Source organism: Ascaphus truei, chromosome 3, assembly GCF_040206685.1.
Source record: "Ascaphus truei isolate aAscTru1 chromosome 3, aAscTru1.hap1, whole genome shotgun sequence".
In the NCBI taxonomy this organism is placed as follows: Eukaryota; Metazoa; Chordata; class Amphibia; order Anura; family Ascaphidae; genus Ascaphus; species Ascaphus truei.
The window spans coordinates 402,094,093-402,108,189 of record NC_134485.1 but is presented as its reverse complement, the minus strand read 5'-3'; the positions used below and the strand labels follow the sequence as shown (position 1 = coordinate 402,108,189).

Sequence of the window (14,097 nt, the reverse complement as noted above, 5' to 3'; positions counted from 1 at the left end):
TGACAAAGCTGTGTGCTGCAGTAGGAGAACACTGTAAGAGGGGTTAAGGCTGCACTCCACAAAAAAGATAAATGCATACAATTTACCGGTGCTGTTGGTTCAAGGAAGTACCTGCCATAAACTCCAAAGTACACTGAAGAAAAGAAGGGATCCAGCGCTCCACGGATTTCTGAATAAGAAAGATTTATTGTGCCACACAACGTTTCGACCTTATGGTCTTTATCAAGTGACTAGTCACTTGATAATGACCATAAGGTCGAAACGTTGTGTGGCACAATAAATCTTTCTTATTCAGAAATTCATGGAGCGCTGGATCCCTTCTTTTCCTACAGCAGGAGAAGGCATAATCATAGATTCTAAGCCATTACCTAAATCAACAAATAAATAACAAACGTTTGACACATAATGACAAACACTTATGTGCTGTTTCTGATAGCAGATATTTTCCTACGCTTGTTATGGTCCTAGTGGAATAGGGTTTCACATCATCAATCAGTGTGGATTAGTATAAAAACAGAGGCAGAGTCCTATCACACAAAAACGAAGGTTTTCAATTTAAGCAGTGATGACCTTTGAGATACAGGTAGCTATCTAATACAGAGGTTCTCAACTCCAGTCCTCAAGACTCCCCAACAGGTCAGGTTCTTACTGATATCCCAGCTTCAGCACAGGTGGTTCAATCAGTGGCTCAGTCTTTACTGAAGCTGGGATGTCCTGAAAACCTGACCTGTTGAGGGTCTTCAGGACTGGAGTTCAGAATGTAAATCACCTAAAGAGCTGGGAAATGGAGAGCACTGCTCCAAGACAAAATGAGGAACTGGAGTTGAGAACCCCCTGATTTAAGACATTCTTTGGCAGGGTGTAGGGTAAGAGGAAAACTTAAAGATGCAATACTAAAATCAACACATCTTTGTGTTAGACAGGTTAGTAAAAGTACTGTATAAGGAAAATTAAGGTAAAGGAAGCCGATATGGGCCCAAATCCACAGAGATCCGTTACGCCTAAATGAGGTGCCAACTTAAGTTAGCACCTTGTTAAGTGCTAACGGGGATCTTCAAAGATACAAAAATGAGTGTTACGGCCTATTTTATTGCTAAGACAGCCTGCTGTTAACCTTACCAGCCATTAGTGTTAATGCTATGCACAAGTGGTGTGGAACACCTCAAGGAATCACCACAGTAGGCAGTTAAAGTTAACACTGGATGTAGAGTTAATGACGCGTATGAGTACCGTTTTGTATTAGAGTGTCCCTTTTACTTTATTTATTACCATTACGGAGCTCGCAGTAAGCCCCTCTGATCTAGTTTCTACTGATCGAAGATCACGGCATTGGTCCGTTGACGTCAGCGCTTCCACGTCTAGTGCTCCATTGAGAATAGCTCACATCATGGGTTTGTTAGCCCTACAGCCTTAGTAAGGGACTTCCAGTAATCATTATTTGGTACTGGAGCTTCCCCTCTTTCGGGAAAGTACCACAACAGCTGCAGAAGACCAGGATTATAGAAGCAAGACCGGAGACGGTGCGCCAGGACACTTGGACATCTTACCTTAAACGGACGGGATTCGAGTGATGTCAATGGCGCCTTGCTGATCTGTGACCTGCTGATGCTGTAGTAGTAATATGTGCCCTAAACATGCCCTGTTTCTAAATATTGGAATTGCTGTATGTGCATATTTCACCACTTTTTGAATATTGTCACAATATAATTTATATTTTACACTTTGAGTGTTGTGCGCTGTCTTTTTTCTTTTTCATGCTTGTGATAGAACTAAATATTTCCTAAATAAGAAAGAAAGGATCAAATAGGGACTGCGGTTTTACAGCAGATACTGTAGGGACGTGGGCAGACAAGGTGGGCCAAGTGATTCTTATCTGCAGTCAGATTCTATGTTTCTACTGTATTGTATGCTCCTAACATTGCACAGCTATGGTGCCAAAAGTAAAGTTATACAGTATCATCTCATTATACTAATCATAGTAGAATAATGGACTACTATATTTGCAAAATGATGCTAAGCCCTAAAACACCTTATGTAACCAGGCTGGAAGTGCTTTATGACTTTGCACCACTTAAAAAATATGGTCTTAGGTGCCAAATTTAACAAGTGGTGCAAAAACACAGATTTCTAACACAGGAGGGAGACGAAGGAAATCTGATTGCAATCTCTTCTCACTTCCCTTCCTCTTCTACCAACCAGCTGTGGAGAACAGGAGTGACCTTGCTAGAACCATACGAACTACTGTGTTTGCAAAAACTACTGACCTCTCATTTATTGCCACTTTGTTTCCAGCTATTGTCTTTTAGGTTAATCCCAATGATTAGACACAATAAACCAAGATAAAAAAAGACATGATTGAGGTAAAGAAATGTAATAGATTAGGTTCATGAAGACCCGGTACAGTGCTCAAAGAAAAGACAGGTGTCGCAATTCAGACAGGCATCCCCAAATAGTTATGTCAGGTGGGAAGCAAAGTATTATATTGCGAGCTGGAATAATTATAGAAGCTTTTTTTGTTGTGGCAACAAAATATAGACAATTGTCATTTTATGTAGGAGACCAGAAAGAAACTTTGTGCACATGAAATTTGGGAAATGATGGGTTAAATATGAGGGCTAACAGGCTATTGATATAAAGTTATGTGTTGGGGATGAACATTTTAATTGAATAGCTTTTTAAACAATAGCTGTGTTATGCATTATATTCTTACATTTTTTGGTGCAATTGGTGTGCAAATTGTTTGTGAAAAGGAATTATAATTGGAAAAATCCCCTCCAAGTATAAACCTTTGCCTGAGGTTTGCATCAAATGCACATAACCAAATAAGCACAATCTCTTTGGTTTTATGCAGCCATTGGCATTGGGATAACTATAATAAATGTGCATTTAAATGCACTTTTCATGAGTTTGAGAACCATCTGTGTTGGTTACAGGGAAATAAGTGAGGTGAGTAAACTAAGCAGAATACTATATATACTACAATGCTAGGGGCCTGCTTTAGAGTTTAGACATAGTGGCAAAAATAGCATTGTCATAAAAGATTTGATGCACCTTTGTCATTATTCACAGTTTGATAGAGGAAACAAACACAAACTTAACAGAGGAAGTCAAAGTGCTCATTGAGTACATCAGGTACAGTATGCCAAATACATTAACTCTAATGCTATATATTATTTATCTTATCCTGCCAGTCTAGGTCTATCTTCATGAAAAGCCATCATTGGCAGGTAGCGTCTGCATATTGAAAAAGCAGCAATTACAGCCATAGCTTCCCTCCCCCCCCCCAAAAAAAAGTGCTGGAAATGGTGGGTTCTTATAGTGTTGCTAAATTTGCAGCTAGTCCCTGTTGGCTCAAAATGTAAAAGTATTCTTAAATTAAGAGCAGCTGTTAAATTGGCCGCCAATATAAGACAGGTGCAAATTAATGTGTGTGAAGGCCCACGTTGAGCTAATGTAAATAAATTCAGCATAAACACACCTGCCCTCCACCAGTAGAGTCATTAAATTATTGTACTGTCTTTTCTCCACTTTTTGGCCAACTATGGTGGTTTGTTTTTTAATGGGGAAAACAGCCATTTAGAGCCTGCGCAATGACTCAGTTGTCATTAGCCAACTCTAAATTGGCCCCAATGATCCTTAAATAGAAAAGCATGTTATTTAACCAGTGGTGCTCAGCCAGTGCTTGTTTTTCATTAACCATATAAACAGCTATTACAACAACATCATCTTTCAACAGTTACTTGTTAAGATGATTTGCACCTCCATGTACAGTATCACAAATCATAACCTATAGATAAGTCTGAAGAGAGAAATACATACTGCACATGTATATTGCACGTTTTGACATATTGTATTACCATTTATTCATACAAAGCATTGTATATTGAGACAGCTTTTTATTTGCCATTTTGTTAATATGACATTCTGAATATCTATAAAGGAAAAAACAACCGCTCATCCGTATATGTAGTGGAAATTCTTATGATACAACCACAGGTGCTCTGAGGGATATATAACTATATATCTGGGTTGATCCGAAAGGAGGATCAAAAAGGTTCCCTCACAGTAGAGCACTCAGTGTGCGGAATACAATAGGTGGACTAACAATGGTCTAACAGATAAATACTGTTGATAGGTCAATTGAGCCCATCATAACCGAATTGGCCAGGAAAAACAATAACATTTTATTCAAATATATATATATATATATATATATATATATATATATATATATATATATATATATATATATATATATATTAAAAACACATAAATCACATTCAAACATTAAAATAACCCCATAGTGAAGTGGCAAGATCAGCGAAATTACAATCATTGGTGTCTGATTCTAATATCTGTTATGATGTTGTCAATAAACGTCTATTATTACAGACTCTAATATCCAGGTCAGCAGGTAAGTACAAGCAGGTAGGTATTACTCTCAGCCTAGGTAGATACTATGAAACAAGCCTTCATAACATAGTGGCGAACAGATATATTATTCTTGTGGTAGATACAAAGTGAAACAGTGGTTCAATATAATACTGTTCCCACCATGGAGAAGTGGTAAACGGTAATTGTAGCTGTATTCTAATCACCAAATAAACCTGTGTGGTCTAGGCTCTATAAGTCCTGATGTTGCATCGTTAGTAGGGTGTAGCTACCACAATAAAACGTATTCTAATATACCCTGCTGTTCTACCGTGGGTGTGATATCACCACTATGATAGGGCATATATCCGTAGCAAATAGAACACACTAAGGTCTAGACCATGGTAGATAAAAGGCACTCTATATATACCCAGATATACTATTACATTCTGAAGCAATTGTTCCCCGAAGATTTCTGAAAGGTGTTTGCATTGTAAACACCCTACTGCAACATAAATTGCATTGCTGGCATTACTTTCAAGTAAATTATTTTGGTGGAACTGAATATTTGAAACAGTTACATTTGCGTTTACTGTGTGTATGCTGAAATCTTGAGTTTACTACGATGATCTTAGCATAAGCAGGTGAAAGGGAGTCTCAGAATAAGGAGCACAAATTCTGTTTACTCCAGTAAGCAAAGCTAGGAAGTACCGGGACAATTAACGAAAGGCGCAGACTGCGGTTAATTAACTTTCCTGCTGCAGAACAGCAAACTAAAAGACCCCCTTAACCCCCCCCCCTCTCCCCTCCGTATGACAAATATATGATGTAATGCTCAATTAATTCATAGCACAAAATGTCTGGTACCCAAGCTAAGCCAAACCGCATGTAGACCAGAAAGAAGAGTATAGGAGCACACAATATATGATATATGATTCAATGTAATGTTTCACAGCAAAAATCTAGGAAATAATAACCAGAGACAGTGCTTATTTTCATTTTTACTAAGCGGTGGTATTGTTACAGACACCTTCCAATACCAGAAGACACCGAATGGCCCATTCACTTCAAGGGACTTCTGTCATCAGGATGTGTCTCATGGAATACCAACACTTCGTAAATACCGGCCAGTATCTTGTGCTAACAAGATTTGTGATAGTACAAATAAGATTGATTGTTCCTAATGTTTGCAACTTTATTCCTCATTATTGCAAACCAATTTGTACAGTTGTATAATCTGTTATATAAAAGCAGCATGACAATAATACAACTATGGGATAGAAAATGAAAATATATTTTTACACGTAGCAAGTGCAATTATTATACCCACTAGTGATAAACCCTAAAAAATATCAGACATTTACTAATCATTGATGAATCTCCAAATATTGGCACGTGGGTCTCCGCATTTTGAATGTCAGAAATCCATACTCCGTGAAACACAATGAAAATGTGAACTCGTTGTATCTTGGGAATACCCCAAATGATAAGGGAGTGTAGTTGTGCAGTTCTCAAATGGCATGCATAATGAATTTCTGATGATTAATCTGTGGAATTGTAAAGTTAATTAAGAAGACATTTGAGAAAATGTTATTAAAGAGGACTTTTTTTTTAAATAAAGTGTTGTACAATCTGCCGCTCTAATCACAATGACAAAATGCATTGCTAGTGCAGTGCAATTTAACCGCTTCACTGCTGATGTAGCATGTAATGCATTCCAGGCCCATCGGGTTCTGAATTGGGTAACATTGACTTGCAAGTTTTATTTAATTTTTTTTAATTTGGATTGTAAATGCTAACAATCACCATGTTTTAAAACATGGCAACATATACTCATTTTATGTAGACTTAATTGCAGAGGTTCAACTTTATAAGGAGGTATCGCAGTAGAACCAGATTCAAATATAATGAAGCACAACCAATCTTAAATATGAATAGATTACTTCTTTATGGTACTGGACATCGACGTTTTGGTGTTAATTTACACATTCATCAAGACAAGGATGGGCACAGAAAAGTTGATATACAATAGATCAATAATTTAATTTTATTCAAGACTGGTTGTGCTGCATCATTTTTTTGGCCTGGTACGGTATGACTTGCGGTGGCAGTGACTACAGTTGTAAGCACCCAGTAGAAAATACAAAACAGCTATTTTGTGACTCTATGGACTGGTAAGTTGTGCATCTCGTACAATTACTTTTTTTTGACTATCACGGTATAATCAACTAGCAAAGGCAATAGTTTATGATATGTAAAGGATCCGTTGCCAATGTTTCACTCCACTTAGTGACTGGGTCCATTTTTAATCTATCCTGATGCAATTTCAGTGTTTGCTCAGAGGTTTGGAACTATTTTTCTAGTAAGACATATTATTGTAAACTTGCATCATGAATACTTTTGAAGACTCTGCACATTGAACACGGTTTCTATCATTATTGTAAGGCAATATGAATTATTCGGACAGATACACATTTTATGTTAGGGATGTGATTTCAAATGACCTTTGTTTTTGAATTGTGCGTTTTTTCAGTTGAATTACAGAAATTACTTATATTTCATTTAAAAAAACAATACTGAAAAATGAATAAACATACAGAATAATAATATGACAATTTCTCAGTTAGCCTGTATTTCTATTAAGGCATTGAGATACTCATTTATTTAAGAATACATTTTAAGATGCTTATTAATGAACATATATTTGATGTTTTTAATATTATATGGTATAATTGAGGGGGGGATAGTTTGAAGAAAATCCAACATAATGAGTGGCCTGTGAGAGCAAAGGGCTGAGAGCAGCGCTACTACCGAATTGATAATAAAACCACACCATAACTTATAAAATACACATGGTGCTCCCTGGAGTAAATAGACAATTATAGCAAAAAAAGAGAAAAAGAGGCAAATTCCATAAGACATCATTCACAGAATCTCCATATCGGGGCACTCGGGGTGGGTAAAAAATATATATCAAATGTATTTAATATGCAATTGATGGTAGAACAAACATGACACACTGTAATAAAAACACTAAAAAAAATGTAAGTAGACCGTCCCCAAAGAAATAGTCACAACAGTAATATAAATGAAATAGTCACAACAGTAATATAAATGAAATAGTCACAACAGTAATATAAATGAAATGCTGTAAAGCATTCCATTTATATTACTGTTGGGACTATTTCTTTGGGGACGGTCTACCTACATGTTTTTTAGTGTTTTTATTATAGTTTGTCTTGTTTGTTCTACCATCAAAAATGTCATAATAGTAGGGTGTCAAGTGACAAAAGAGTACCTCAGATAATACTTAAGGTACTAAAACCTCACAGTGATCCATAATGTCCAGGAGGGGTTAATGAACGACCTCTCCTGAAAAATTGGATATCTGCACAGCCAGCTGGATAGAGGAAAAAATGTACATAACCTCAAGACCAGGCGTATATATAAATACCCATCAATAGGTAACAACACGTGTGTATAGTAAACCCTGCTGGAAAAACAGTAATAGTTACAATCTCAGCTAGAAACACTTAAAAAAAATCATGTTCAAACACTGTGAAAAATGATACAATCAGTAGCAAGGAAAAGTACCTACATGAAATGTAATATGCGGGAATTTGAATGTATGAGAGCTACAGTAATTAGAAATGTAAAGAATCCCATAATGATACTGTGGGTCCTAAGCAAAGTGCTGCATGCTCCTATTGTGTGGTTAAAGCAAGAGCCCAATCTACAATATTATCTCCCACATAAGTGTGTTGATAGATGGTACTAGAAGCCATAATGAGTGGCCACACTGGCCCAGTCTGGATGCATCTACTGCATGTTTACAATAATGTGACATGGACATAGACTCAAAGTCTAGATTTTTACCCATTTTGCTAACAGTCATTTATGTTCTTGACCTTCATGAATATATCTAATCTTCTTTTCATTCCATCAATGCTCATTGCAATCACAATAGCCAGTGGATGAATTTAGTGTAAGAACATCATGTACTGTTCTATATAAACTGTTCATTGCATGTTGCTGCCTACCCTCTATGGTTCCACTATCATTTATGTTCCAATGTTTTCTTTAATTCTTACCTTCAGTATGTACTGCAGAAACATATGTCCAATTATACCTTTTCACAATGTCCACAATGGCTCGTGCTTGTTGAGCATCCGAGGGGACAACTCTCATAAAATACTTATAGAGAGTTTTGTCACTTAAGTCCATACTTGTTGCGGAATAAGCAATCTGAGGTATATTGAAAAGCTGCAATAAATTTTGGACTTGAATTGCCACAGAGCTGGAACCAGGTCCAATTACGCCAACTATTGGCTTTTTAGCTCGGAATGGTGTTGAAGATCCATCGACACAACGAACTAAGCCTTCCTCTTCTTCCGATGAAACAAGTGAGTCCCTTATAAACTCAATGCTTTGCTCAAGAGCCACTGCAGAATACCAGCATGAATCTCTTATTTCACATCCTAGGGTTATGTTTGGTAACAATGCTTGGTCTGCATTGATTCTATCAAGTGCATGTAGCATGGCTTCCACTCTTTGTATGCCATACTGTTCCCTTATTTCTCCACATTTCCTTTCATGAACTTTGTCAACAGTGGGTTGGTGGTGGACAGAAAACAATGCCCCAATGATTATGTCCCCAGACATGTGTGATACCACCCTCCTTTCATTGGTCTGTGCCGACACCATAAACCCAAAGCTTCCATAATCATCTTCCTTCAGCAGCAGAATTATACAGAGAAAGTGGAGGACCATTTTAGGAAATTAATTAGACTGGAGAGGATAGCATGATGAAAAGAAAAGGCTTGGCTGTTTACAACTCAAAAAGTCTTTTAACCCAAATTAGAGTTTGTTTTCTTTCCATACACAGCTTCCCACAATTTAACAAATGACCAATGTGTGCAAGGGACCAGCTATGAAGAGCTTTACAATTGATCCGAATTGTCATTCCCTAAAAAAAGAAAGAAAGAGAAACATAATCAAATTAAATAAGTCCTCATGGTATCAGTTAAATATGTAAACTTATTGATCACTAATATAATAGAAACACAATTGTAAAACCTCTGGGAAATGTCTGTGAATATTACATAGATTGTATTATAAGGTACATGTTTGCCTTGCCCCACTTCCTGATTATAGGTGCAATAATAATATTTCGATCAGTAGAGTCATGTAGAGGGTACAACTTTACATTTTGAAAGTAGCAACTACAATCTAAACATCGTCATTCCTTTTAACGGTTATGATCAACACATTACCAGACAAATCAAAAGAAAGATATTGATTAAAACTACTTTTCAGTTAGGCTGTTTAAACTTGAAATAAAATGCAGTTCAAGCTCAACTGATTTCTTTATTCCTTATCAGAAAATTACTTCCTTTCTGGCACAGACTTTGGAAAACAATATGGTATTTTAATTAATAAATATTTCTCAAATTCAATATGTCTTAGTACTGTACATATGCCCACCCCAACCCCCACCCCCATATCCACCTCCACTCCTAACCCCTTCTAGCACACCTACTGTACTATTGAGAACAATAAAGACATATGTTGCTTTATACATAAAAAAAATAAGCACAAGCAATGTCAATTATGAATAAGATACTGTCCAGTTTACTAACTGTTGTACTAATATGAGACACTCTAACACTGTTAAACCAAACCAATATAATTAAAATCCCTATAAACTACATAAGGTTTACCAGAGTTTCTAAAATCAGAAACTAGTTTTTAGGCTAATTTAGAAACAAAAAGAGAAACGTTTCAAGTAATACACAACATTTTAACTACTAGAGTCACATATTGAAATTTCCCTATTAGCATTAAATGCTCTGTTTGCAAATATTTTGTATGTATAACTGTTTATATGTTTTGTATTTGTACAGAAAATAGATTTACTAAATTATGAGAAGTTTTCTTTTGATCACAGTACATCTGGTAGATAATTTTCGCATTTAAGATCTAAATACTTACAGTAGTACTCAGTAGGACAATTACTCTGTTAATAAACTGGAAATTCATATTATTGTAGTATAGTGTTTTTCAGAGGTTTATTTGTCAACATTAAAATCCAGATTCCACCCATCCGTAGCTTTTAACATGCAAACAATTCATAATGTATCTTCTTAAGTACCAGTACACCTTCATAAAGTGCCTAATGCCGCGAAACGCATTGGAATGTTTTGGAATGCCTTAGTTTTTTAATTTAGCTTAATAACATTCATTATTTTATTATTATTATTATTATTATTAAGACTGGCCCCAATTTATTATTTTGGTAGTTTGCTGTTTTTTCTTTTTATCTTTTGATTCAATACCAGAGGGGTCTGAATTTGAACACTAGCACTGAAGGTGTTCTGACCATCTTTCATAAGATCATGTTTAAACCTCCAGTAGCTATTATGTTGTCTCTTTTACCACAGATTGCAAAAATATATTTATAAGAATTTACTTTTTGGTTATACGTTTCTGATGTGTATACCACATTTACTAATAAATGAGATTGAATGCATCAATTTCAACCAGTTCTAGCAAATTATCAATTATACACCTCTGTAGCTACAGAATGAATACAAATCAAAATTCAAGAGCATGACGCACAGATAAAAATTAATTTCAGTGCTTCTTTTGTTGATCACAGTCAACTAAAACCAGATTACAAGACATCAGTGTCCCTAAAATAAAACTATTTAGATGACAGCATCCTAACTAAGCATAACCACTAACAGAAGAGTTACTGAAAATGCACTCCATCTTCATACAGAATAATCATACTCCCTATACATTGAGGGCTGGCACAACAGGGACCCTTGTGACGTACTGGGAACATTGTGCTAATTTTATCTTTTGTTTCTAGGGTTCACATCACTATATGGTTCTGATCTTGGAAGAGTTGCTTTTACTATTATTATAAAATATTGAAGAAGCTGTCTTGCAAATGTGCAACACTATTCTAATACTAAAATAAATAGATTTCATTCTCAAAATAAAAAAAGAACAAACTATATAATTGGTACAAGTTATAAAATAAAATCCAATGGGGGTTACTTATTACAGTGCGCTAATGCCAATCAGGGTACTACAGCATGAAAACTCAAATTGACTTAAATAGGAGTGTCTATGTTATAGAGCTCCAATCAGCACTATTTCTGTTTAAGGAATGACACCATTAGATTGCAAAATGTAAGGATAACCAACTATTAGCATTTTAGTTAGTGTCCTTATGCCCTTAAAAAATATTTCTAGTACATTATGTTTACCTAGTGAGCAGTTACATTTCAGCCTATTATAATGTAATCCCACACATTACTGTATGTCTTCTGAAATATTTCAAGCTAAACCAGTGAGAAATCAAACCAAAATATGGCAAGCTCATTATGGCTATTTGTATATGTTTTCAACATACCATGGAAGATATCAGCAAATTCAGCACTGTGAATCACTGATGCTTTGGCATGAAGTTGAGCTATCCCTTACATATTTACACTGCAATGTTCTTATTAGCTTTTCTTCCATAACACCTTTGTCTTACTGCTTTGGTTTGGAAGAAAATTCAATAAATCCAGGAACGTTCTGTTACCTGTTGTTGATAACATCCAAGCAACAGTGTGAAAAATGTTGTGGCATTTCAATTTCCTACAGTAACAAGTAGCTGTTTTGACTAATCCCTGATGACCATTTATGAAACGCTTTTACTGTTGCACATGTACAAATTAAAATAGAACATGTCTACATACTGTATCTAATGCAAATATATTTACATACTTTAAGAAAACATACACTTGCAAGTGCATAGCACACATATGACCTTGAATTGTTAAATACAAAAAAAATTACTCATCTAGAACTAATTTAAAATGCTATGTGCATACATTACACTTGACAAAATACAAGAATTGCTCTTTGCAGACGTGTCCCATACCTTCAGGTAATATTGACTGCTGTAGAATATGTTATCAATATTTACAATATGATGGGGACTAGTGAACTGAACATGGCTAAGGTAGTTCACATTCAGAACTGAGCGGCAATGTGAATTTAAATACTCTTTTGTAGCAATGCTTTACACAATCTGTTTACTTAACCACACTACACTTAAAGACTAACACAATTTCTTAACAATAAGCAAACACATTAGCACTACTAGCAGCGACTGCTAGTGCATGGGGACATTGTTAATTCTGAGGAACAGTTTGTACTGGAGTAGAAAGAACAGCAGAGCAACTGTCTCTCTGGTCCAATAAACTTCCTTCCGATAGTGTAGCTATCCATGGTGCTGAAACACTATGCATAAGGTCACTCATTATTAAACATGGACTGCATACAGCACGAAAACAGTTATATATTTGCACATAGGAATTAAAGATCAAAGATCACTAAAGCTTTGCATTGGGATGTAGTTTGGGTTAATACACACATTTAGTAGTGAACTTTGCTCCTCTTAGGCACACTCAAGTGCGGCGTTAACTAGAAACCAATTTAGTTAGTGTAACATCGCGAGGCAATAGGTCACAGATCAACTTACTATATTGAATGTTGAGCCCTTAAATATACGTAATACACCCACCACTTCATGAAATATATGTCTCGAAAATATTTATTATTATGTACCGTGCCCCTTAATAATGTAAATCAATATTCATCCTTTTGTGTTATATATATATATATAAATGTAAAAAAAACATTGCTTTGCAATAGTGATGCTGTAAACCCAGCCAAGCTAAATGCTTCAGCAGGCAGCCCATTCTAAGGAAAATATAACATACCTTCAAGAAATGACACTTAGTTCTTCCCCTGACTGTAGTTCGAACAACACATATTTTTCAACTGTTCAAACCAGATAAAATTCCGCAGCCCCGAGATAAAATGCAGTTCTGTGTTGGTAAGGTATCCCCAATCCGCAAAGCAGCACTCCTGGGAATGGGAGACACAGGCAGCACGTTGCTCTCCGGGTTCCCACTACTGATACTGTATGTGCAGAGCCTGTGAGCAGAGATGAACCGATGGGGGGGAGGATGAGTGAGCTGGGGGCTTCTCTATCACTGATTCTCACACTTCCCATTCACACTGCTCTCTAATACAGCAAGTCAAACGTTACCCACCACCAGGTCTCCTCCTCACAATGCTGCATCTGCGGGAATTACAGTTGGCAAGCTTTCTTTTGAATGTTTATTGAGACATTTTCAAACAGTCCCAGGGATTTCTCATATGTACAGTATATTTGAAGAAATAGGTCCCCCCGTGAGATCTCAGATCCTCCTTTCTGATAACTGATTCTCACGCCTGTGCTGGAGCGACTGGGTAATACACCCTCTACATCCCAACACATTCCTGTATGTAATTAACCTTCCCATCTGATGGTGACGATTCTTTTGCGTTTGATGCCAGAATGGGAAGGTTTTGCTCCGTTGGGTCAGATTATTACACGTGTGTTAAGCACAACAATAAACAATAAGCATGGAATACACAGTAGCACAATTCAACATCAAAAAGATATACAGCCTCTGCGCATTTTCCCTTTAGTGTGTGGATGATTTATGGAAGTTTGACTTGCAGTAGAACACATTCAGCAACGCATTTTCAATGATAAATCTCTTTGGCATAGAAAATGTGCAAAACTAGTGAGATAAAACATAATTATTCATCCCAATACATATATTTAATTATACCGTCAACTGATTTTATTGATGAACCTGAGTGTGTTGTTTG

The 14,097-nt window shown here is 36.2% G+C and overlaps 1 protein-coding gene across 6 annotated transcripts in view; it reads right to left on the bottom strand.

Annotated features, from left to right (window-relative positions):
* Positions 1–13,774, bottom strand: part of GRM5 (glutamate metabotropic receptor 5) — a 494,822-nt gene extending 481,048 nt beyond the window's left edge. For 2 of the 6 annotated variants that reach the window (XM_075592555.1, XM_075592559.1), the window contains exons 1-2: positions 13,155–13,773; positions 8,463–9,337 (exon numbers count right to left, since the gene is read on the bottom strand). In XM_075592555.1, coding sequence (XP_075448670.1) covers positions 8,463–9,141 — 679 coding nt within the window. In that variant the 5' untranslated portion in view covers positions 9,142–9,337; positions 13,155–13,773. Of the gene's footprint in view, positions 1–8,462; positions 9,338–13,154 lie in introns of all 6 variants that reach the window. The other 4 variants (XM_075592557.1, XM_075592556.1, XM_075592560.1 and 1 more) reach the window with 4 other exon arrangements.
* Between the last annotated feature and the right edge of the window lie 323 nt (positions 13,775–14,097).